This window comes from Schizosaccharomyces cryophilus, assembly GCF_000004155.1.
Source record: "Schizosaccharomyces cryophilus OY26 unplaced genomic scaffold supercont4.5, whole genome shotgun sequence".
NCBI lineage: Eukaryota > Fungi > Ascomycota > Schizosaccharomycetes > Schizosaccharomycetales > Schizosaccharomycetaceae > Schizosaccharomyces > Schizosaccharomyces cryophilus.
In genome coordinates, this window is record NW_013185628.1 from 618,239 (window position 1) to 639,409 (window position 21,171).

The window sequence follows — 21,171 nt, forward strand, 5'->3', positions numbered from 1 at the left end:
ACTTCTCTAGTCTATATCTTTCATACATTTTTTTTAATGTGATAGATCAATTGGTTTTTGGTTAGGATTTGATAATTCAAAGGGAACCGAAAACATCCTTGTACAAACAATTTGTCCAAAGAAGAACTCGTAATTTTCATCTTTTTTTTTTCTGTTTATTTGGATGAAGAAAGAAAGAAATTCTTCTTTTTACGTTATCCTACACGTAGTATAAAGTAATATTGGGGAAATCAACGAAACACCTCGTATTTCCGTCTTAAATACTCTTAATGCTTCTTACTGCTGACCAGTTCCATAATGTCGGCAAAATCCATTAGAGAGGTAAAAGAGCAGCAGAGACATCGCATTTGGACGAATTGTATTTATTTACTAACGAATTTTAGTTTGATGGTAAGGCCGTTTTGGCTTATTGGTTGAACAAGTCTCCTAGCATTTCGAAGGAAGAATACAAGACTCCTTCTACTAATCCCGATACTCGCCTTGCTCATATTCAATTTCCAGTTCCTAATGATGAAATTCCTGCGAATTCGTCTACCTATAAGCAAGTTGTTGATAATGTCTTTGCCGAAGTGACTCGTCAACATCCCTGGGTCCTTGAAACGAAACTTGTTGCAAAGCCAGACCAATTAATTAAACGTCGTGGTAAAACTGGACTTTTGAAATTGAATGCTACTTGGGATGAGGCCAAAGAATGGATTCGTGAACGTGCTGGCCAACCCCAACAAGTCCAACATGCTGTTGGACTCTTAAGTACCTTTTTGGTAGAACCTTTCGTCCCTCATCCACCTGAAACAGAATATTACATAAACATTAATTCTGTGCGTGAAGGAGATTGGATATTGTTTTGCAATGAAGGTGGTGTCGATGTTGGTGATGTGGATGCAAAGGCTAAAAAGCTTTTGATTCCTGTACTTCTCGAGAATTTTCCTTCTCGTAGTGAAATTGCTACTTCTCTTCTTTCAAATGTTCCCCAGGAACAACATGCTTCCCTTGTTGATTTCATTATCCGTCTATACTCAGTTTATGTTGACTGTCAATTTACATACTTGGAGATCAATCCTTTGGTTGTTATTCCTACTGGTTCCGGTACCGATGTTTACTATTTAGATCTTGCTGCCAAGCTTGACCAAACTGCCGAGTTTGAATGCGGTGCTAAGTGGGCAGTTGCTCGCACAGCTGAAGCATTAGGCATCAAAACTGAAAAGGAAGATTCTGAACCGATTACAGCTGATTATGGTCCTCCCATGGCTTTTCCTGCTCCATTTGGTCGTGACTTGAGCAAAGAAGAAGCTCATGTTCAAGAGCTTGATGCCAAGACAGGTGCTTCCCTCAAGTTGACCATAATGAACCCCAATGGTCGTGTTTGGAACCTTGTTGCTGGAGGTGGTGCCTCAGTGGTATATGCTGATGCAGTTGCTGTGAACGGTGCTGCAGATGAATTAGCTAACTACGGTGAATACAGTGGAGCTCCTACGGATGGACAAACATATGAGTATGCCAAGACAGTCTTGGACTTGATGACTCGTGGCAAACCTCATCCCGAGGGCAAAGTCCTTTTCATTGGTGGTGGTATTGCTAACTTCACTTCGCCTGCTGTAACATTCCGTGCAATTTCTCGAGCTTTAGGCGAATTCAAAGACAAGTTGCATGAACATAAAGTCTCTATATGGGTTCGTCGTGCTGGCCCCAATTATCAGGAAGGTCTCCGTGTAATTCGTGAGGCCGGCCAAAAGCACAACCTTAACTTGAAAGTGTATGGACCAGAATGCCACATTAGTGGTATTGTCCCTATGGGATTGGGCAAGGTACCTGTGGAGCCAGAATGGCAGATGGCCTAAAAACCTTGAAACGTATGATTTCGCAATGTATGGCTAGTATGAGACTGTTTGTTCAAATTTTCTATGTATGTTTTTGGTATAAAATCTGTTTCCTCTTAAGTAATTGATGCTAAATTAGAAAGGATATAGTAGATATTTTCTAAATGTTGTAAAATAAATAAGAAATTGAGTATTTACTGTTTTTCAACTTAAACGGCATATAAAATAATAATAATTAAGATTATCAATTAAGAGATGCTATCCATAAGAAGTGCACTTTTTCTGAATAATCTTCAGGTTTTGATAGTTATTATCGTCATATTCATCATCAATAATAAATAATCGCCTGCATGTTGAACAAAGGAATCAAAATGTTAACGGAACAAAGATGGAAAGATGGGTTGGTAGGTAATAACCTATAAACGTTCTTTTCTTGGTCTCGTGTTTTAAATGGCAGTGTAACCACCGTCGACGATAAGGTCCAAGCCAGACACATAACTGGCAGCATCACTAGCCAAAAATACATAGGCACCGGTCAATTCTTTAGGGTAACCGATACGGCGGAAGGGAACGTAGGGAACCCATTCATCGTGCATTCCACCGGTCATGTCAGTTGAAATATAGCCAGGAGAAACACAGTTAACACGGGCGAAAGGAGCCCACTCTACAGCCAAACTCTTACAAAGATGAATCACACCAGCCTTGGAAGCGTTGTAAGCGCATTGCTTCTGAGGGACGTTGGCAATGGTACCTGACATAGAAGCAGTAGCAATAAAGCTACCAAAACCTTGCTTCTCAAAGACAGGACCAGTTACGTGTCCAATGTTGAAGATACCGTTAAGATTGATGTTAATTTCCTTAGCAAACTCATCAGGAGTCATCTCAGCGGCTGATTTGTTGGTACAAACACCGGCATTTGCGACGACGATGTCAATATGACCAAACTTTTTCAGAGCCTGGTCAAAGACACTCTTAATATCGTTGGAATCGCTAACGTTGCATTTAAGTGCAACTGCCTCAACACCATGTCTTTGAGCAATCTTCTTGGCTTGGTCTTCGGCATTAGTTCTATTGTAGGTAATAACTACACTAGCCCCAGCTTCGGCATAAGCTTCAGCAACGTCCAAGCCGATACCCTTAGAACATCCGTAAAGAAGGGCCTTTTTTCCTTTTAAGCTCAAAAGATCAACGACAGTTCTCTCGTTAATGTTCTTAGCAGGAGGACTCATTTTGGTTTCTAATGTGGGATGAAAGTTTTCAAAAAAAAATTAAAAATACTGCCGATTTATGAGCAAATGGGCGACTATTTATATCTTTCTTTTTCATCGAAATATTCATGATGATGATGATGATGATGATGTTGAGAATGATGTTGAAGGTAATGATGTTATGCGACAATGATCATTCAAACGATGATTTCACTTTTGGATTTCCAGTTTTATTCATAGTTTTCGTGGATCTACTACAGTGTACTTCTTACGATAATCTCATATCAAAGTCGGTTTTTCTCGAAATTCTGTTGAGGAGTACAAACACTTACAGCAAACATTTTGCAGTGCTACCTAGTTAAGGCGTAACGAAGAAATAATAAATCGAAGAATTAAATCAAAGAAAAAACAGGCAAAGAATTATGACTGGTGGTGACTTATAGATGTAATTCTTTTGCATTGTTTACTACATTTGCGACCTGTAAAGTAACCGATGCTACTATGAGTCGCTTTTTTTATAACATCGTTAACTCGAGTAGAAAAATGGCCAATTTAAAAATTTCCGAATTTGAAGCGATTTTCTTCTACATCAAACAAAATGTTCGGTTGCCTATTTGAGGTTGAATCATCGCGTATCATGATGTAAGTAAACACAAGTAATATGAATAACTACCCAAGCAATACAGTTTCTTATAGAAGTACCTTTCTGAGAATATCTTTGTTTCGTTATCGTTCCAAATTGACTTTTCCTTGCTACTGCTCTCTATTCATTGCTGCCTTCCATTTTTCCCTTCGTTTATGTTACCACATATCTACCATGGGAATATCACTCCCAAAGTATGATTATAACTTAAGTAGAATAAATCCACTTTTTTGAATTCAATACTAAGCCAGATATACTTTGGAATTACTTACTTACGATAAGATTAAGGTATGTATAGTAATGTCCAAGCCTGGTAAACTAGCTAGGAGATACAAAGACTGGCAAATGTGGGCTCTATTTTTTCTTTTGATGAAAAATACCCCACTTAACCACTTCATCCTGGTACCCAGTTGTCTGCTTCAAAAACTCCAAAGTTTGTCTTGATCATAACTCCCCATATATTTTTTTATTCACTTCTCTGGGTTTTTCTTGCATAGCACTAGTGATATTACCGAAATTCAATACACAGGATGTCCCTGTTTCAGCAAATATTCACGCATCCCGATCATTTGTTATGGCTGGAGAGCGAAAGAAAGCAGCATAAGGAGCGATTCGTGTAACAGGATGCTCTGTTGAATTACAACCATTTGGGCTTTAGGAAGATAATTTACCCAATTATTCTAATTCTTTTGGGCGTAACAACGAAGATAATTTTCCAAAATATGTTTTTTTTTTCAACTACTGTTAGAGTAAGGTGCAACGAATGATCGCATTCATATTGTCTCCAATCGTCGGCGGACTGAGGTTTATGTGATGATCTTACGTATTCTTTCCATTTGGTCGGAAACAAAGACACGTTCTCTATCTGAATATATGTAAACAGCCTTTTTTTTGAATATATTAATTAATTATTTCACTTCAAGGCTGATGCGTTGCAAGCAATAAACAAGGCCATCTTAGTAGAACATTCCACGACGGTCAAAATAACCTCCTTGCCTTGAAAATATGGTAATCCTATGATGAAACTCATAAAGAAATTCTTCCAAGGTTTATCTGGTACTGATGATATTTCAAAAATCTCAGACCATAGATCTTTTCCTGTATTATGTCGTTGGCAAATATCGCAATTTTTTTCATAACTTTGAATGTCGACCGTCATGCCATTCCAATAAAACTTTTCATTTATTCAATTCAGTGAGCTTTGTGCCAAAATGTCTTCCTGAAGGGGTCGGTCATGATACATCTGCACTAACTGCTGAATTTTTGAGATGAGAATCTGTCCTCGATTGTTGTTTATGAGAAGCCCGTCTCCTACTGAGTATTGGGAATTAGTACTTGCTCCATCTATAGTATCTCGAAATTCCTGTGTTGTCGATTTTCAATTCTCAAATAATCCACGATGCTCTCTACATGATCAACTTCTGTTGCTAGATGATTTCGAGAAATGGTGTCGGTTGTCTCGTTTAGGTCGACAATAGGAGTCAAAAATATAACAATCCAGCTCTGAAGTCCACCTGTTCATTTTTAAACGAGCATCTGTGCGGATTCTAGATATTAAGTCCTCATGGTTAGTCAAAATATGAAAAGGTTTATCTAGGTCTGAAAGCAAGTGGGGCCATTTTCTAAGAGCTGTTATAATTGCATAGGCTTCCTTTTCCCAAGTTGGCCAAGTTCGTTGTTGTCCTGTAAGTGATGCTGAATGGAATACAACCGGATGATATATTCCATCGTCTTGTTTTTGAGACACGACAGCTCCTATAGCATGGTCAAAAACATCTGTTTCTAATCTAGTTTCTTTAGTTCGGTCGTGATGTCTGAGAATAGAAGAATTTTCAAATGCTTGCTTGATCTGCATAAAAGCTTGTTGTTGCCGATCTGTCCATTCATATTTAGCATCCTTTTTTAATAAGTCATACAAAGGTCTAGATAATTTTGATAAGTTCGGCACAAATTGCCTAGAATAATTAACAAAACCTAAGAATGATCTTAGCTTTTTAAAAGTGTCAGGTACCGGCCAGTCTATAATGGCCTGAATTCTTTCGGGATCGACTTCCATTCCTTTTTCTGAAATTAGATGGCCTAAGAATTTAACCTTGTTCTGAAAAAAACAACATTTCTCTTGATCCAGATATAAGTCAGCTTCCCTTAATCTTCTTAATATTTCTCGCACATGTTTCTGGTGTTCTTTCTTTGAAGAAGAATAAATTAAGATGGTGTCCAAATAAACGATAATAAAAACGCCAAGAAACGGCAATAACGCTTTGTTGATACATCTCTGAAAATGTGCCGGAGCATTGGTTAATCCCAACGGTATGACCATATATTCGTAAACTCCAAATGGGGTTTTAAAAGCAGTCTTGTGCTCGTCACCTTTCTTTATTCTGAGCAGTTGATAGGCATCCTTTATAAGTAACGTTGTAAAGACTCTAGCTCCGCCTAAATGTCTAATAAATTGTTCTAAATTATTCAATGGATAATTATCTCGCTTTGTTATTACATTCAAAGGCTTATAATTGATTACCATTCTGTACTCATCTGTTCCCTTTTTTGGAATAATTAGAGGAGTGCACATAAACTTGGAGGAACTTTCACGGATTTTTCCTTGATTTAATAATTCTTGCATCTCTTCTTTCATGCATGATAGTTCCCTTTTATTATAATGTAATAATTTTGGGTTGTACTTTGGTAATTCCCTTGTCAATTTAATCTCTAAGTCATTTTCTGAGTGTTTAGGTACTTTCGGAGGTTCCTCGAATAGTTTGGAAAATGGTTTTAATAGATTCCTTGTTTTCTGTTGTTGTTCTTCATTTTTCTTATCCATCTGCATCATTCGACTAACCTTCTTTCTAGACATCTCACTCATCTGTGTTTAATTTTGGTGAACGTAGCTAGCAATCTGTGGTCGAAGTCTATATTCGAATAAACTCAAGTCCTGTTTCTATTTCAAATCAGCTATCCCACTCCGTCAGGAAGATATTTATCCCAGGAATAAAACCAAGAATTTTGAAGAAACTGCGAATGGAGTAAGCGACGGTTAATTTTCCTATTAAGTAAGAATTCAATTGATGCTCTAGCTTCACTTTAGTAGGAATGTTGCAATCCGCTTAGTTGGCGAGATTTATAGTACAATTTTTATAGCTCAATGCCACGGTAGAAATCTCACACCATATAATAATGTAATATCAACCGAATAAGCAATTGTATCGTTTTATTAATGAATGGAATTAGGTTGTACTTTGTGTATAGAAGCTATTAATGTCCAGTCGAATCTTCCAATTTGCTGAGTTCAAGTGTGTAAGCTGAAAAGGTTTATATACCTTTGCAGATATGGTCAACGCTATGTAGCTCTTTGTGGCTGATAGTTTCTTTGTCTGAAAAGTCTCCGTTCCGAAAGGTGTCTATTACGTTTAAATCGTTCATGAATATCTCATCCTTTACTCTGATGGATTTGCTATAACTCGGCAATATCCTTATATCATAATGTACTGTAATATATATAATATTAACAAAACACCTCTCATGACAATGACAGGTTCCAATTTATGCAACTAATTTTATCGTACTTTGTTCCTGCTCACTATCTGGAATAACAGGCGGTCCCTTAGAGTAAGCTAAATGTCGCTAAACATTCTGAAAGTCAATTCATTCTCCCAGTGGGTCAAAAAATTGCTGCTAATATAGGTGTTTACCTAACATTTGAAGCTTTTTTTTTTTCTTCTTTTCCAAAAATTAACCACACTTAATTCGTTGTCATACTCTCTTTATTGGAACTTTGAAATTGGACCGCGTTTCGTTCGTGTTGATCTTCGTAGTTTAAGTCCATTTCAAAATAAAGGCCCTCTGTTTACTTTTTCTTTTTGTTCTTACTACTCGATTTCCTTACACTCGCATTGTATTTTCTCCATTCGCAACTATTTGAGTATTATCATAACATGTCTGCTCAAAACCGCATGTATAAAGCTTGCTTGTTTGATATGGATGTATGTCGTTTTTTTTCCCTTAAATATCGCTTGATGGTAATTTGTTTTTTCAGGAGTTAACCGTTACTACCCATAGGGCCTTCTTGTCGATAGTGAAACCATCTTAACCAAAACTACTAGTATGGATTTTGTCAATATGGTATTCAAACTAACATCTCCTGCAGATCATTTACTGGAACGTTATGGCAAGGGTCCGCTGCCTCTCTCCATTAAGGCTCAAATGATGGGTAAGCAGTTTCAAGCGATGGCTTTCGCTGGTCATGGTCGTTAGTCCTATTATTCTTTGCTTACCCTGTTCCAGGTCGTCCCGGGGAAAAAGCTGCTGAAGTTGTAATCAACTGGTCCAAGATCCCCATGACAAACCAAGAATTTGTTGACGAGCAGCAAGTCATTCGTGTACGCATCTTGTTTTCTTTTCTACCTTCTTAAACTAATCCCCATTTACAGGCCAAATTTTGGCCTTCCATGACCTTGTTACCAGGAGCTGAAGCTCTTCTCCAGTTTTTAAACACAAAGAACATCGATATGGCAGTAAGTTACTCTTTTTTTTTTTCTTCGAACGAGCCTTTCAACCTTCCATGACTAACCTATTTCTTTATTTTAGTTAGCTACCTCTTCCAATACCGCAAACTATCAAATGAAAACCAACCATCTTCGTCATGCCTTTGACAAATTCGGCGACAATGTTATTACTGGTGATGACCCTCGCATTCCTCCTAACCGTGGAAAGCCCCACCCTGACATCTGGCTTCAAGCTCTAAACTTAATTAATCAAAACCGTAGAAAGAGAAATCTCCCCGCATTGTCTCCTAGCGATTGCATTGCTTTCGAAGACAGCGTTCCTGGCGTAAAGAGTGCAAAGGCCGCCGGTATGCATGTCATTTGGGTTCCCGATACTGCGATTCTCAATCTTTTTCGTGATCAATTAAAAGAACTTGTTGATGATCAGTGTGAATTTTTAATGAGTTTAGAAGATTTTCAGCCAGAGAAATTCCTTTTGGGTGCTTGAACAAAATATTTACCCATAATCTATATCTATACATGTGAAAAAAGTGAAAGGTCGCAAGACTTGACGCACCTATTTTGGATTTTAGAAGAAAAAATTTGTTTAAAAGGTTTCCTTGTTTAGCGTTACTTTATAATTAATTTGTGTTTCATGTTATATACAAATGTCTGTTTCATTGTTCATGGAAGATAATTAGATAAGTATAAAAAACAGGCGAAACTATTAAAGTGTACATAATCATAACATTTTTCTATGTAATGGAAAGAAAAACAAAATACATAGAAAATAAAATCAGTAAAAAAGAGAAAGGTCCTTTTTTTTTTTAGGAAAAAGAGAAAAATAAAAAAGGCTTTGGGGTGGAAGGAATTTCCTATCGGGTTCAGACAATCATGAAAAGCCAGAGTTTTCCTGAAAATATCGGTGAAAGGAAACCTAAAGCAAAAAAACGAAGGTACTTGACCAGAAATTGGGATGTAGACAAAGGTTAGGTTGGTGAATATTTAAATAAAAACCATCAAAGTCATTGAAAAGAAGGCAGGGTTTTCTCATCGTATCGTACATTAAATATCTGTGCGCTGACAAAATAATGTTGAAAGCAATGAAAAGATTGTCAAAGCCAACCTTAAAATGAGATATGTAAAAATGTAATAAAATCCATTAAACACATTCATGAAACATTTTTGACGTATTTGGGCGTAGAGGCGAGAGGGAAAATAAAAAAAAGGTCAAAAATTTCACTTAACAACTACATCCGCTTTCGTTTTCGTTTGGTTGAATACTTACATCAATTAATTGGGTACTTTGTGTCTCAACATTCTCCATTCCAGGAAGCATTTGAGCAATTTTTCGGAAAAGTTGTTTCACATTATAACCAGCTTTGGCACTAGTCTCCATATGCATGATTTTTAGTTCATTTGCTTTTTTTTCTCCTTCTTCTTGGCTAACTTGCCTACAAAGTATTAGCAAAAAAAGAGGGTCCATAAGAAAAGGGAGTTCTATGCTTCTTTTCAACATGACATACCTTTTATCTGACAAATCTGTTTTATTGCCGACAAGCACAATAATTACATCGTCACCTCGTTCAGCACGAACATCTTCAATCCATTTTTCAGTATTCACAAAGGAATTATGGTCTGTAAGGAAGATTAGCAAACGTTCATCATTAAACATGTCACTCCTCTTTTTTTTTAAATCCTTCAACAAACACCATAGCAAGTATGTTTGCTTGTCTGCCAAAAGGTTGCAGAGATGCTTTGCTTTCTTTGGTCACATACTTGTAATATCGTAAACAATGATAGCAACAGAAGAATCTCGAATATATGAAGGAATCAAAGACCGAAATCTTTCTTGGCCAGCGGTATCCCAAAGTTGTAGACGAACAGTGCGGTCTTCCAAGTACATCGTTTTACTTAAAAAGTCAATCCCAATTGTAGCCTAAGTGTGATGAAATTAGATAATCACTTCAATTTATTTCATTCATTCCATACCTGATATGTATTGTCAAATTGGTCATACATAAACCGGGTTATTAAAGAAGTTTTGCCGACGGATTGTTCTCCCAAAAAGACAAGCTTGTATTTACGCAACGAAAACGAATAATTGTCTGACATTTAGAATATCTATTAAGTCAAAAGAGCAAGGTTCGCGTAGTCAATCCTCTGAAACTAAAATATAACCGTTAAATGAGAAGGAAAGAAGTCGTCTGCCTCGAGCTTTACTTCCTGTTGTGGTTGAAAGCAAGTTTGAAATAAGGTGGTGCAACGATACCGTTGCGGAATGGGGAAACAAGCTAAATATTTGACCTAGCTTAAAGATAAGCTTAAATTTGACGAGATGCTTCTTGTCTGTGAAACAATTAGGATCAAGGGTATGGTAAACAGAACTAAAAATAGTAGAAGAACGTCCAACGCCTTGATATAGAGAACTGACAAAGTCAAAGTGTGTGTATGGAAAAAGGAATACTGAAACGTGATGAGAATAAGCACTCAAAATATATGTATATTTAATATTGTATTTGTAGAACCAGTAGACGAAGCTAAGAATGGATAGGTTCCTGCTTAATTTTTATATACTGTTCCTCTATTTTCCCAGCAAAAAGAAATAATCCATAATAAAAACAATGGATCAAATGGCCTTTGAAAAAGGAAAATGGACACACTGGGGATTGAACCCAGGCCAACTCGCATGCAAAGCGAGCATGCTACCACTGCATCATATGCCCGAAACTTAGAAGGATGCATTGTTATAACTGTTATATAAGAAAAAATGCGGGAGGTGACTGTGAATGGAAGGATGGAGGAAAAATGAGAAATTACTCGAAAACAAAGCGTCCAACCATGAAATGGTCTCATGGGATTCATTCACTATTGTGATCGGAATGCTATTTAGTCTAATTTGGTTCTTGAACGCTACTCAGAAACAAAGTGAATTTTGTTTTTTTTCGTTGATGGTAGGTGTACGGGTTTACGAAGAATACAGTTACTAAATAAAGTAAGAAGAAAAGATAGTTTAAAACTTGCTTGCGTGTTCATTTAACACAAAGGAATTTTTTTTTTTTGACAGAGAAACAAAAAAATTGGCAATGTTTCTTCTTCACACTTTTTCGTTGTCACTGACGAGTAGACTCTTTCATATAAAAATTCATTAAATGAAAAAGAAATGATCATATGTCAATAAAGTTCACAATTGTACATATCTTCGTTCAATTTTTTTTCATTTGTTTATTTACACTTTAATGACGAATTCTTATACCAAAAGACAATTTCGTGCAAAAGAAATCGGCTGTTTTTTTTTATAAGACGATTCCTTTCATTTTTTTCTTTATACCTATCTTCTCATATTCTTCCTTTTCATTTCATTCATTGCCCCGCGTCAAAGTCGCTTAATTAGGACTTAAACTTACAGATTCTTCCAACCACCATTTACCGTCCACCAAACGTTGCCTGCTTTCAATTCACACTCAGGTACAAATTGGTTTTTTAAAAAGAGTAGTTCATTTAACAATAGTTTTTTTACACGTGATAAACAGCATTTATTCGATTCCTGTACCGCCCTTTTGAAGCTCGTACCGTGATCTGTTAGATTTGTTCGATTCCCAGCTGGATTGTCTATCTATTCCTTACCTTAGAGATAGTAGACAAAAAATTGTCTCGCTAACTGGTGTATTAACATTCGAATCGTGGGCCGTATATGCGTACGATGTCTTGGAGCTTCATTCTCGATGATGAGCAGCCACAGTGCCCTTTGGCTACTGTAACAAGTTTTGTATCAGCCATAGTTATCATTATTGGCCTCGTCCTTTCCTATTTGCTTCAGGTATACCGAATTGTAAAGCTTGGAACTTCCAAGGGTCTTAGCTTTTCCTACCTTGGCTTAGGCTACATAGGTGTATTGAATGCTCTTGCCAACGTCATCACTTTACAAGTCATTCCATTAACAAGATGCTGCCATGAATTCTACTCCAAGCGCCAGTGCTTTGCCAATTCTACCGGTTTGATGCAAGTCGGTTCTCAGGTTATGGCAATGGGAGTCGTTTTGCTATCCTTTTGGATGTACCTTCCCCGCCCTATCCATTTCGTCTCCGATGATGATGAAAACGGTGAGCCTATTCCTGAACCTTTAAGTATCACGAAAAGCAAAACTTGGCGTAGAACTTCTTACGGCTTACTAGCCATTTTTGCCTGGGGTCTTTGCATTTGCTTGTTATCTGCTACCGTTTTAACTTATAACTTAGCTTGGGCAGCATTCCTTGGCTTTAGTGCTTCCTTCTGCGCAATCGTCCAATACATCCCTCAATTTATTTCAACAGTCCGCCATAGGTCCCATGGCGCTTTAAGTATTCCTATGATGGTGGTACAAACTCCTGGTGGCTTCTTGATCGGTTACCTTTTGTCGAGACTTCCTGGTACAAACTGGACTACATATATGATGTATGTTGTCAGCGCAACTTTACAAGCAGTTCTGCTTTCTTTATGTTTCTACTACCACCTACAAAACAAAAAGACCAAACAAGAAGAAGAGGCTTTTGCCGCGCAACGTGAAGAGGAGTGTCAGCGTGCTGTAAGAGTGTTGGAAGAAGAAACTGGTCCTTAAAGACGTCTATGAATCGTCTACTTTTCATCACCGACAATTATATGTAATTATCCGACACCTTTGTGAATATGATTTCTTTCTTAGAATTCTCAAAAGTCCAATCGTTTTTTCATTTCCTTACACGCTCCTTTTTATTGTTTTATAATGCTTTATTATTTATAAATGCTTACCTCCTATAAATGCTAAACTAACAATTCTTTTATCATCAGTTGAGGAATTGCAAAATCTTATATAGTCGTGAAATTATAAATGTTTTTAATAATATGCTTCATTTTTTTTTAGAAAATTATCAAATATGCTGGTTAGAAAACGTAGCAATTTCTGGGTCATTTGATGCCACATACGACTCTACTTGAAAGCTATTGCAAAGGAAGACAAGAGCTTGTTGAGACCAAACGTCTCATATGAACTGAACCGGGTGAACATGGAAAAAAAGGGCATGAATTCTGAAGAAATTGCTTTATATGATAGACAAATTAGACTTTGGGGCTTCAATGCGCAACATGCGTAAGTGTTTTGCTGATCTATGAGAACTCCTAACCAACGTTATTTAGACTAAGGCAATCACGAGTTTTGTTAATTACAGCTTCTCCTTTATCGAATGAAATTGCAAAGAATTTAGTTTTGGCAGGCATTGGAGAGTTATGCTTGCAGGACACTCGTTCTGTTGAAAAACAAGACGTGTTTGACCAGTTCTTTGTTGAACAGTCCGACATAGGAAAGTCCAAGATATCTTGCCTTATAGAAAAATTAAAAGAACTCAACCCTCTGGTAAAACTTTCCTCTTTGGATACACCAGTTGCGGAGCTATCTGAAAGCACAGTCTCTTCTTTTCAGATGGTTATTGCAACTCAACTTCAGTACGAAGAGTTCTGCAAAGTAAATTCTCTATGTCGCTCTTGTCAGCGTCCGTTTTATGCTTCGAGCTGCTACGGACTTTACGGATTCGCTTTCGCAGATTTGGTTCATCATGAATTTGTAATGTAAGTCAATGGCCTATCAACGTGTGCTTAACTGAGAATATAAACTAACCTTTATCAGTGAGAAAACGGTTGAAAATAAAAAAGTTGAGCAAGCATTGTCAGCTACTCAAAAACCCATCCAAGAAGCTCTCGATATCCCTCTTGGTTCGAAGCTAAAACCACGTTTGGCAAAAAAAGTACCTGCCGCTTATCCGGCAATACTTTGTAAGTTTATTAGCTACAGAGGAGAATGGTTCATTCAAGCAAGCTAACATTTGGATAGCAATTTTGAAGTACAACAAGTCAGACCCGGAATCCATCAAGAAGGTGTGTCATGAACAGCAATTAGACTCAAATGCAATTGTGAATGAAGGATTTTTAAGGTAAGATCTAGTTCCTTTTTTGTATCGCTATGTTATTAACTATAATAAGCAACTTTTCTGATAACTCCAGTTTTCAATGGATGCCAGTGATTTCAATCATTGGAGGGGTTGTTGCCCAAGACGCCTTGAATTCAATAAGTAAGCGTCAGTATCCCATAGATAATCTTTGGATCTATGATGCTGAAACCAGTGCTGGACCTATATACATGCTGTAATATATGAGTTGGTTATTTATACTAAGAAAGGATTTTTTTTAACATTACTTCCTAAAATTTAGATCTCTATTTATGTAAATCCTATATATAGACGCTGTCTAACCACTTTCTTTCGCTACTCATTTTTGACATTTGTTTGTTTAGATTATAGTGAGTGCTGCTACACCGCGTTCTCAACAACGTACAGTAACAACCTCGTCAGTTAAATTTCGTAAGAAACGGTAAATGGACTACGTAACCAAAAAAAGCAGTCACGTAAACAATAAATAAGGACAAACGCGCTCCCTTTTTTTACACACATACGTATTAGTTACTATTGTTTTTACCGAACTTTAGTTAATAATTGGTAAGTATATAATGAACACAATTAAAGATATAAAGTGATGACAAAACGACAAATATAGCAGAATAACTCGTGTTGAATTTTGTTGTATATATTTAAGTTTCAGCCTTGTCTGATTAGTGCTTTTTTTTTTTTTCTATTTGCAACGCTAACCCTTCATAGACTTCATTGAAATTTATCAGTTTAAATAGCTGTCGTTACTAAATGTAGTGTGATGTGTAAGTTAATCCTTCCAACGTTATGCGTTAAGAGGATGAGTTTCCAAGACATAACGGGCGGACTAAATTGGTCACATTTAAGGCTTCAACTGTACATTGAAGTCGTGGCCGCTTTGTTGATTTCGAGTCTTACTGATTTCTCGCATTACTGTTGGGTTCCATTTTAGTATTCAAATTATCACTAACAATTTTTAGAGAATTGTATTGTAGCGTTATATAAATTTTTTTAAGGGAATGATGGCTTTAAAATATGACCTGTTGCAGTGATGACAAAATTCACACTGTCTGAATCTGCCCATGATTTCTTTAATATACTCTGAGCAACGCTGTCATATTTTCTTAGTTATCTTCTATAAATAAAACAGTAATAGAAAAGTTCATGTTATCTTGATATATTGTCACAGGAAGATAAATGAAGTGTGAATATAATGAACGTTCATCTACTAATGGTTGTTATAATGTCCTTTGGATAAACTAGCTAAAGATGTGTAAGGTAAAGGTCGACAGGCAATTTAACAGTTTACGTTTGGACTATATATGCTCCTATTATTTTTCTTTTGATTGTTTACTTTGTATAATGCGATGATTTTTTAAGCTTATGAATATTCCCTAATTTTCAAGTACTATTAGCATTTCTAATATTATAAGTTTAATGAAGGGACCATTGTAACACTTCCAAAGCAAAGTGAACATTCTTAGGCCACGCCTACCCCTAAAATGAAATGGAAGTAGACCTGTAAACAAGCCATGCGAACTGTCAAGTACTCAATACTCACTATCATTCTAGTATATCAATGAAATAAGGTTTCAAAAGTGTTATGAATTTAAAAGTATTAATGTTCATATTCAGCGGTATGAAGAATCCGACCAAATAGCTTTTTATATAAATGTATTCAGTGATAACGAATGCATTTGATACACAAAACAAGTAATTTAATTGTTATTTTAATTTTTACCAAGTATTAAACTCACATATTAGATCCTTTTTTATGTTACTAACGCATGAAAACCCGTCATGAAATGACATATTAAAACGCTTCGGGAGAAACACCTTCATGAACAGCGCCGTTTGCACCGCCATCTTTAACTTCAGTAACAACTCCGGCGCGGATAACCCAATCACCAAAAGGTTCCCCATCCTCGCGTTCTAAAGCATAACGCTTGATAAGAGGACGTAAAAGATCCAAAATTTCACGCTCTTGAACTGAAGCGCGATAAAGCTTATTAAGTCTTTGGCCAAAGTGACCACCACCTAACATTAAATTGTAGGTGTTTGGTGCTTTACCCACACAGGCAATCTCAGCTACCCAAGGACGAGAGCAACCATTACCACAACCAGTCATACGCATAACAATGCTATCTTTCTGAAGTCCAGCTTCATTTATGATGTCTTCAACCTTGGTAATAAGTTTGGGAAGGTATCGTTCACTTTCAGCCAATGCAAGTCCACAAGTGGGGAAAGCAACACATGCCGCTGAAGAAAGACGTAAGCCAGTAAAGGCAGTATTGTCAAGCTTATAATTAGCCAAAAGCTCAGAAACCCATCCTAACTCTTCAGAAGAAACATTAGACAACATAAGGTGTTGGTTAGCTGTTAAGCGGAATTCGGCCTTGGAGTTATTCTTGTAAAGCTTCTCAGCGAGCTCACGCAAACCTGTCTTAAAAAGAAGATCTCCACTGTCTTCAACACGACCATTCTCAATGAAAATGGTACGCCAGTAGTGGCCCTTTTCGGTTTGGTGCCAACCATCAAAATCATCAGTATTTTTGACAAATGGAGCATGTTCACGAGCAGGCTCAAAGGTAAAGCCACCTACTTCTTCAGTTTTCTGTTTAAACGTCTCAACGCTCAGAGTATCCACAGTATACTTGAGACGGGCGTGTTTACGGTTTTCACGATCACCATTATCACGTTGAACTATGAGTACGGCTTTAACAGCATCAACAACTTTATCATTAGGAATGTAACCAATAACCGAACCGAGACGGGGATATGTTTTCTTGTTGTTGTGAGTCGTTCCCATACCACCACCAACAGCTAAATTGTATCCAACTACTTTAGTACCTTCCGTAATAGCGACCAGACCGACATCATTTGTATATATGTCGACATCGTTATGTGGAGGAGCAACAATACCAACCTTAAATTTTCTTGGAAGATAAGTAGGTCCATATAAAGGCTCGACATCTTGAGCGACTTCACCAGCGATCTTCTTCTTTTGAACCGTCTCCGGATCTTCAATCCAAATTTCATGATAAGATGAGGTTGTAGGGAGCAAAGAATTGCTAAGTTCCTTAGAAGCTTCAAAAAGTTGAGCATGAATTTCCTCATTTCCGGGAACGGATGAACAAGTAACGTTACGAGCAACATCACCACAGGCACCTAAAGTAGTTAAAAATACTTTAGAAATTGAGCGAATAGCATTTCTCAGGTTTCCTTTCAGAACGCCGTGCCATTGGAAGGTTTGACGAGTAGTCATTTTCAAAGTCTTATTACCCCATTTCGCGGAAATATCATCCATGGCTAACCATTGCTCGGGAGTGCAAACACCAGCTGGTAAACGAGCGCGAATCATAAACCCGTAAGCAGGTTCAAGGCCTTGTTTCTTGCGTTCTTCACGGATATCACGGTCATCCTGCATGTAAATACCATGGAACTTGGTCAATTGACAATCGTGCTCTGAAAGTGCACCAGTAGTAGTGTCAGCCAAACCCTCCATGATAGTACCACGTAAAAAGTTCGAAGCCGTCTTAATATCTTCGTTAGTAATCGGTTTGGGCTCATCAATATCAATATCAACCTTGTCTAAGCCCATTGCTGCCCAAAGTTCAGGTTCCCAAGCATTGTAAGCAGTCTCCCAACCATCAGGATCTTGGTCATTACCCAACCCTAATGGAAGAAGGGGCTTGGCTCCAAATTCTTGGAACTTTGCATCCAATTGTTTACCGGGACGATTGTAATAAAGTTTATCCTCCTTACGAGGCCAATATTCGTAATCACCAAAACCAAATACACCATAATTTAGATTATTCAAAACCAAATCAGCATTCTTAAATGCTTCCCAGAATTCAAAACCATTTTGAGGAAAATCACCTTGACCAGCAGTACTAACCAGTAAAACAACGTTCGTTTCTTTTGGTAATTCTTCAATTGGATAATCATCCATAACCATGATTTTGCATTTGGAGCCACGAGCACTTGCTCTACTGTGAAGGCGTTTAGCGACATTTTCAGCAGTACCACCATCTGACGCATACAAAATTGTCAAAGGAGGACCCGATAGACCTTCAATAAGTTTGTTAAGAGCATTACGAGAATCGACATTTTGCTTATGACGGACATCAGCACCAAAGGATTGGGTAAGAGTTTGAGATAAAGCAGGTTTACGTAAAGTCAACTGTGTCAAATAGTTATCCCTTTCAAGGAAAGCGCGAAGCTCGTTACGAATGCGTTCAGAATCCAACTGAAAATCGGAGCTTTCACCATCTTCAAGAGCAGGAGTCCAACGATACAAGGGCCAGTAACCAACGTCAACAGCTTTCTTGGTTTCTTGTAAAACAGTAATAGCATCATCATTGGGAGAATGGTAAGGAAGATAAGCCAAAACAACGGAAGGACCCTTAAAGTTGTCAGCTTCCAACAAAGAAGAAATGACTTGAGTGTAAGAACTGTAAAGAGCAGTAGAAGCGACATAAGCATTGCCAAAATTCATTGCGTAAAGACCGATATCCTTTTTGCGTGAAGAAGCACGAGCGACTTCACGGGTGGAATACGGTTGGGTGTCGATAATGAGTAAATTAACGTTAGATTCGAGGCAAAGAGCTTGATGCAAAGCCGAGTTGCCCAAATCGTAAGCCCAAGAATCAGAACCGATGATCCAATGAGAAAAATTGGTAAAAAAGTGAGAACGATCAAGCAAAGACTTGATACCAGCGGACGAATCTTTTTTGAGTTCTGCGACAACGAGCTCAGGATCGACAGGTGACTCCAAATTGTCGACAGAGACAATCCAATTAGAAAGAACCTGCAAAGATTCTGCTGAAACATCAGCAGATTCAGTTTTTAAAATAGAAGCAACTTCATCACAAAAGGTGCGTCGTTGTTTTTCATATTCCAATACAGTACCCAAAGCGAACTGAGGTGAAATAATAAGACGCGGGGATGCAACAGGCTTGGAGGTATTGGGGTCATTTACGACATTAAGACGAGCCTTAAAAACGCGCTGAAGCAACTTGTGATAGGCATCCTCAATGGCGGGCGGAGTGGGAACAAAGACCTGCTGGCCACCCTCAGTGAAATTAGCAACAATAGAAGGCTTAGCCGAGTTGTTAATGTTTTCGATAGCGGCAGAAACTATGCCTGTAACGTGCTCAGAAGATTGCAAACCATACTTAACAGCCAATAATTGAACATTGGATTTAGCAGAGACAACAGATGCCAAAATATCCAAGTACAAAGGGTCCCATTTACGAGGAAGGTTGCTGAGGGGTTCTAATACAGCAAGGCGCTTCACGGTGGATGGTAAGATGGATAATAGGTCGTCAGGTAACCATGGACGCAGAACGCGAATGACGACGATGCCAACAGAGCCTTGTTGAAGGGCAGATTTAGAAAGCAAAGGGGAAGCACTACCGAAAGCCAAAAGAACGTGGGCGGCATCTGAGGGACCATAATATTCAAATGGCTTGAAAGAATGTGAAGAAAGAAAAGCATAAGATGCGGCATCACGAGCTGGTTGATCATAAACAGGGGGGACATATGACGAAGACTTTTCGACTTCTTCTGTTTTTTGGGATTCAGAGGGAAGATCGGCAACCCGAGCAGCCTCTAAATCTTCCTTGGAAGGAAGCGAATTCAGGTCTTCCAAAGCAACAGATGACTTATAAACGGGGTTGTAAAAGTGCAAAACACCGGTATTCTGTCTGACAGCGAGATTGTGTGCAAGAGTAGCAGTTTGAAGGACGTCGTTTAGGGCATCTTGTTCGGTACCGTTGGGGCAGTTTCCGGAAAGCAAAATAACAAATCCTGTGTCACGTACGGAGGCAAAATCAAAAGCTTCGGTAGGATCCAGAGCGATGTGGGCTACAACAGGCTGATGAGAGAGTTTGTACAGATGGGGGGTAGCAAAGAAGAGAGAATCAGCAGAAGCTACGACTGAAATAATATGTTTAGGAGTAGGGACTAAGGATTCTTGCTCAGCAAAGAAGAAATCAGTAATATGTGCAAAAGGATCTGCATGAGATTTCAAGGAAACAATAGAAGTGGTTTTACCGGAAATATTAAGGGCCTCAAGTTTCCGTAAATCTTGTACAGCCTCTTGGAAGGTTGTATCGAGGTTGTCATTCGCTGGATGAACAACATAGAGGGAGTCAGCACATCGGAAAGCGACTCGAGTCACTGCTTCCTGCGTGTTTGCGATGGAGGCTTTTAAGCTCATAGCGAACAGATACCGTTTAACAATACAACTTGGTCAAAAATCGTGAACTAGAATAGAACTGTTTGCTTGAATGGCGATGACAGTAGCAAAATTATATCGAAATAAAGAAAAAAAATTAGAACTTTACAAATTTATAACCAAAAGAATTCAACGAATTTAAATAATTCCTATGAAAATGATAGAATAAATCATAAGACTCTAATCCAAAATGCACAGTTAAGAGAATTTCTAGTTTGTTCCGTTTTATGAACCGAAAGAATCAGCAATTCCTACGGTTTTCCCTTCTGATTCAACTTTGCTTCCAAATATTTTAGGAAAGCGACGAACAAACAAGGAAAGCAAAACTCACAAAGAAAGATTGCGGTAGAGGGCAAGTTTATATTTCGTTGATTTGTGTTCTTGAGAAATTGTACCGTATATTGCGTGATTGCCGTGGTCGTAATTTCGGGTCTATCGCGTAATAGACTTGTTACTTGGTCAAGAAGCCTAAAGGGATATAGTCAAAAGCTCGATAAAGGAAACGGTTTTTACATCTTTGTTTTTTTGGAACAAATTTTCGGATTTCAGTTTTGTGAACAAAAAAAATTTTAATTGTTTTCCCTTTCTTGATACGTTCATTGGTTTGTTCGTCAAGGGTTCAAATGCTTTTCATCGCACAATCATATTCTTTCCTCCATTGCGCTCCTTATTTAAAAGCGTTTCATTGATCGTTAGCGACACGGCCACCAATCATCACTAAGGAAAAAAAAATAGCGATAAGGAGTTGAAACTTTGGTATTGAAGATATGGAGGTGGGGCAAGTAATTGTTTGTTTACATTTTTTGGATGCGAAAGTCCTTCATTTGTATGTTTATATGCTTGTTGTA

The 21,171-nt window shown here is 37.8% G+C and overlaps 8 protein-coding genes and 1 non-coding gene across 9 annotated transcripts; 4 read left to right on the forward strand and 5 right to left on the reverse strand.

Moving 5' to 3' along the window:
• The first annotated feature begins 253 nt into the window (after positions 1-253).
• SPOG_00612 (ATP-citrate synthase subunit 2) lies at positions 254-2,008 on the forward strand. The gene is made up of 2 exons (XM_013168787.1): positions 254-321; positions 384-2,008. Exons 1-2 carry the CDS (start codon positions 298-300, stop codon positions 1,836-1,838), a joined length of 1,479 nt encoding a protein of 492 aa, XP_013024241.1. The 5' UTR covers positions 254-297; the 3' UTR covers positions 1,839-2,008.
• On the reverse strand, positions 1,047-3,126 carry SPOG_00611 (short chain dehydrogenase). The gene has a single exon (XM_013168786.1). It carries the CDS (start codon positions 3,044-3,046, stop codon positions 2,264-2,266), a length of 783 nt encoding a protein of 260 aa, XP_013024240.1. The 5' UTR covers positions 3,047-3,126; the 3' UTR covers positions 1,047-2,263.
• Positions 3,127-3,249: 123 nt separating this feature from the next.
• On the reverse strand, positions 3,250-7,160 carry SPOG_05143 (uncharacterized protein). The gene has a single exon (XM_013169153.1). The coding sequence runs from the start codon at positions 6,529-6,531 to the stop codon at positions 5,083-5,085; it is 1,449 nt and encodes a 482-aa protein (XP_013024607.1). The 5' UTR covers positions 6,532-7,160; the 3' UTR covers positions 3,250-5,082.
• A 161-nt stretch (positions 7,161-7,321) lies between these two features.
• On the forward strand, positions 7,322-8,807 carry SPOG_00610 (haloacid dehalogenase-like hydrolase). Its single transcript, XM_013168785.1, has 6 exons — positions 7,322-7,648; positions 7,725-7,767; positions 7,813-7,875; positions 7,950-8,044; positions 8,096-8,179; positions 8,253-8,807. Exons 1-6 carry the CDS (start codon positions 7,601-7,603, stop codon positions 8,655-8,657), a joined length of 738 nt encoding a protein of 245 aa, XP_013024239.1. The 5' UTR covers positions 7,322-7,600; the 3' UTR covers positions 8,658-8,807.
• Positions 7,655-11,195, reverse strand: SPOG_00609 (GTPase Ryh1). The gene is made up of 5 exons (XM_013168784.1): positions 10,142-11,195; positions 9,929-10,088; positions 9,676-9,787; positions 8,298-9,603; positions 7,655-8,241 (listed from the first exon to the last, which is right to left on the reverse strand). Exons 1-4 carry the CDS (start codon positions 10,262-10,264, stop codon positions 9,393-9,395), a joined length of 606 nt encoding a protein of 201 aa, XP_013024238.1. The 5' UTR covers positions 10,265-11,195; the 3' UTR covers positions 7,655-8,241; positions 8,298-9,392.
• On the reverse strand, positions 10,804-10,875 carry SPOG_16311. The gene has a single exon. It is a non-coding gene; the product is annotated as a tRNA-Ala (tRNA).
• A 316-nt stretch (positions 11,196-11,511) lies between the features above and the next one.
• SPOG_00608 (CTNS domain-containing protein) lies at positions 11,512-13,017 on the forward strand. The gene has a single exon (XM_013168783.1). The coding sequence runs from the start codon at positions 11,844-11,846 to the stop codon at positions 12,744-12,746; it is 903 nt and encodes a 300-aa protein (XP_013024237.1). The 5' UTR covers positions 11,512-11,843; the 3' UTR covers positions 12,747-13,017.
• Positions 13,018-13,097: 80 nt separating this feature from the next.
• On the forward strand, positions 13,098-14,428 carry SPOG_00607 (SUMO E1-like activator enzyme Rad31). Its single transcript, XM_013168782.1, has 5 exons — positions 13,098-13,253; positions 13,301-13,729; positions 13,788-13,933; positions 13,992-14,091; positions 14,141-14,428. The coding sequence occupies exons 1-5, from the start codon at positions 13,171-13,173 to the stop codon at positions 14,304-14,306; spliced, it is 924 nt and encodes a 307-aa protein (XP_013024236.1). The 5' UTR covers positions 13,098-13,170; the 3' UTR covers positions 14,307-14,428.
• Positions 14,429-15,669: 1,241 nt separating this feature from the next.
• SPOG_00606 (sulfite reductase Sir1) lies at positions 15,670-20,952 on the reverse strand. The gene has a single exon (XM_013168781.1). The coding sequence runs from the start codon at positions 20,303-20,305 to the stop codon at positions 15,896-15,898; it is 4,410 nt and encodes a 1,469-aa protein (XP_013024235.1). The 5' UTR covers positions 20,306-20,952; the 3' UTR covers positions 15,670-15,895.
• Between the last annotated feature and the right edge of the window lie 219 nt (positions 20,953-21,171).

Excerpts from the sequence above, each read along its gene's own strand:
- SPOG_00611 (XM_013168786.1), bottom strand. The coding sequence starts at position 3,046 with ATGAGTCCTCCTGCTAAGAACATTAACGAGAGAACTGTCGTTGATCTT.
- SPOG_05143 (XM_013169153.1), bottom strand. The coding sequence starts at position 6,531 with ATGAGTGAGATGTCTAGAAAGAAGGTTAGTCGAATGATGCAGATGGAT.
- SPOG_00612 (XM_013168787.1), top strand. The coding sequence starts at position 298 with ATGTCGGCAAAATCCATTAGAGAG. Across the intron at positions 322-383 it reads CGGCAAAATCCATTAGAGAG|TTTGATGGTAAGGCCGTTTT; the intron begins GTAAAAGAGCAG and ends AACGAATTTTAG.
- SPOG_00608 (XM_013168783.1), top strand. The coding sequence starts at position 11,844 with ATGCGTACGATGTCTTGGAGCTTCATTCTCGATGATGAGCAGCCACAG.
- SPOG_00606 (XM_013168781.1), bottom strand. The coding sequence starts at position 20,305 with ATGAGCTTAAAAGCCTCCATCGCAAACACGCAGGAAGCAGTGACTCGA.
- SPOG_00610 (XM_013168785.1), top strand. The coding sequence starts at position 7,601 with ATGTCTGCTCAAAACCGCATGTATAAAGCTTGCTTGTTTGATATGGAT. Across the intron at positions 7,649-7,724 it reads CTTGCTTGTTTGATATGGAT|GGCCTTCTTGTCGATAGTGA; the intron begins GTATGTCGTTTT and ends TACTACCCATAG. Across the intron at positions 7,876-7,949 it reads CATTAAGGCTCAAATGATGG|GTCGTCCCGGGGAAAAAGCT; the intron begins GTAAGCAGTTTC and ends ACCCTGTTCCAG.
- SPOG_00607 (XM_013168782.1), top strand. The coding sequence starts at position 13,171 with ATGGAAAAAAAGGGCATGAATTCTGAAGAAATTGCTTTATATGATAGA. Across the intron at positions 13,730-13,787 it reads GTTCATCATGAATTTGTAAT|TGAGAAAACGGTTGAAAATA; the intron begins GTAAGTCAATGG and ends AACCTTTATCAG. Across the intron at positions 14,092-14,140 it reads GTGAATGAAGGATTTTTAAG|CAACTTTTCTGATAACTCCA; the intron begins GTAAGATCTAGT and ends AACTATAATAAG.
- SPOG_00609 (XM_013168784.1), bottom strand. The coding sequence starts at position 10,264 with ATGTCAGACAATTATTCGTTTTCGTTGCGTAAATACAAGCTTGTCTTT. Across the intron at positions 10,089-10,141 it reads AATTTGACAATACATATCAG|GCTACAATTGGGATTGACTT; the intron begins GTATGGAATGAA and ends CATCACACTTAG. Across the intron at positions 9,788-9,928 it reads CATTGTTTACGATATTACAA|ACCATAATTCCTTTGTGAAT; the intron begins GTATGTGACCAA and ends TCTTCCTTACAG.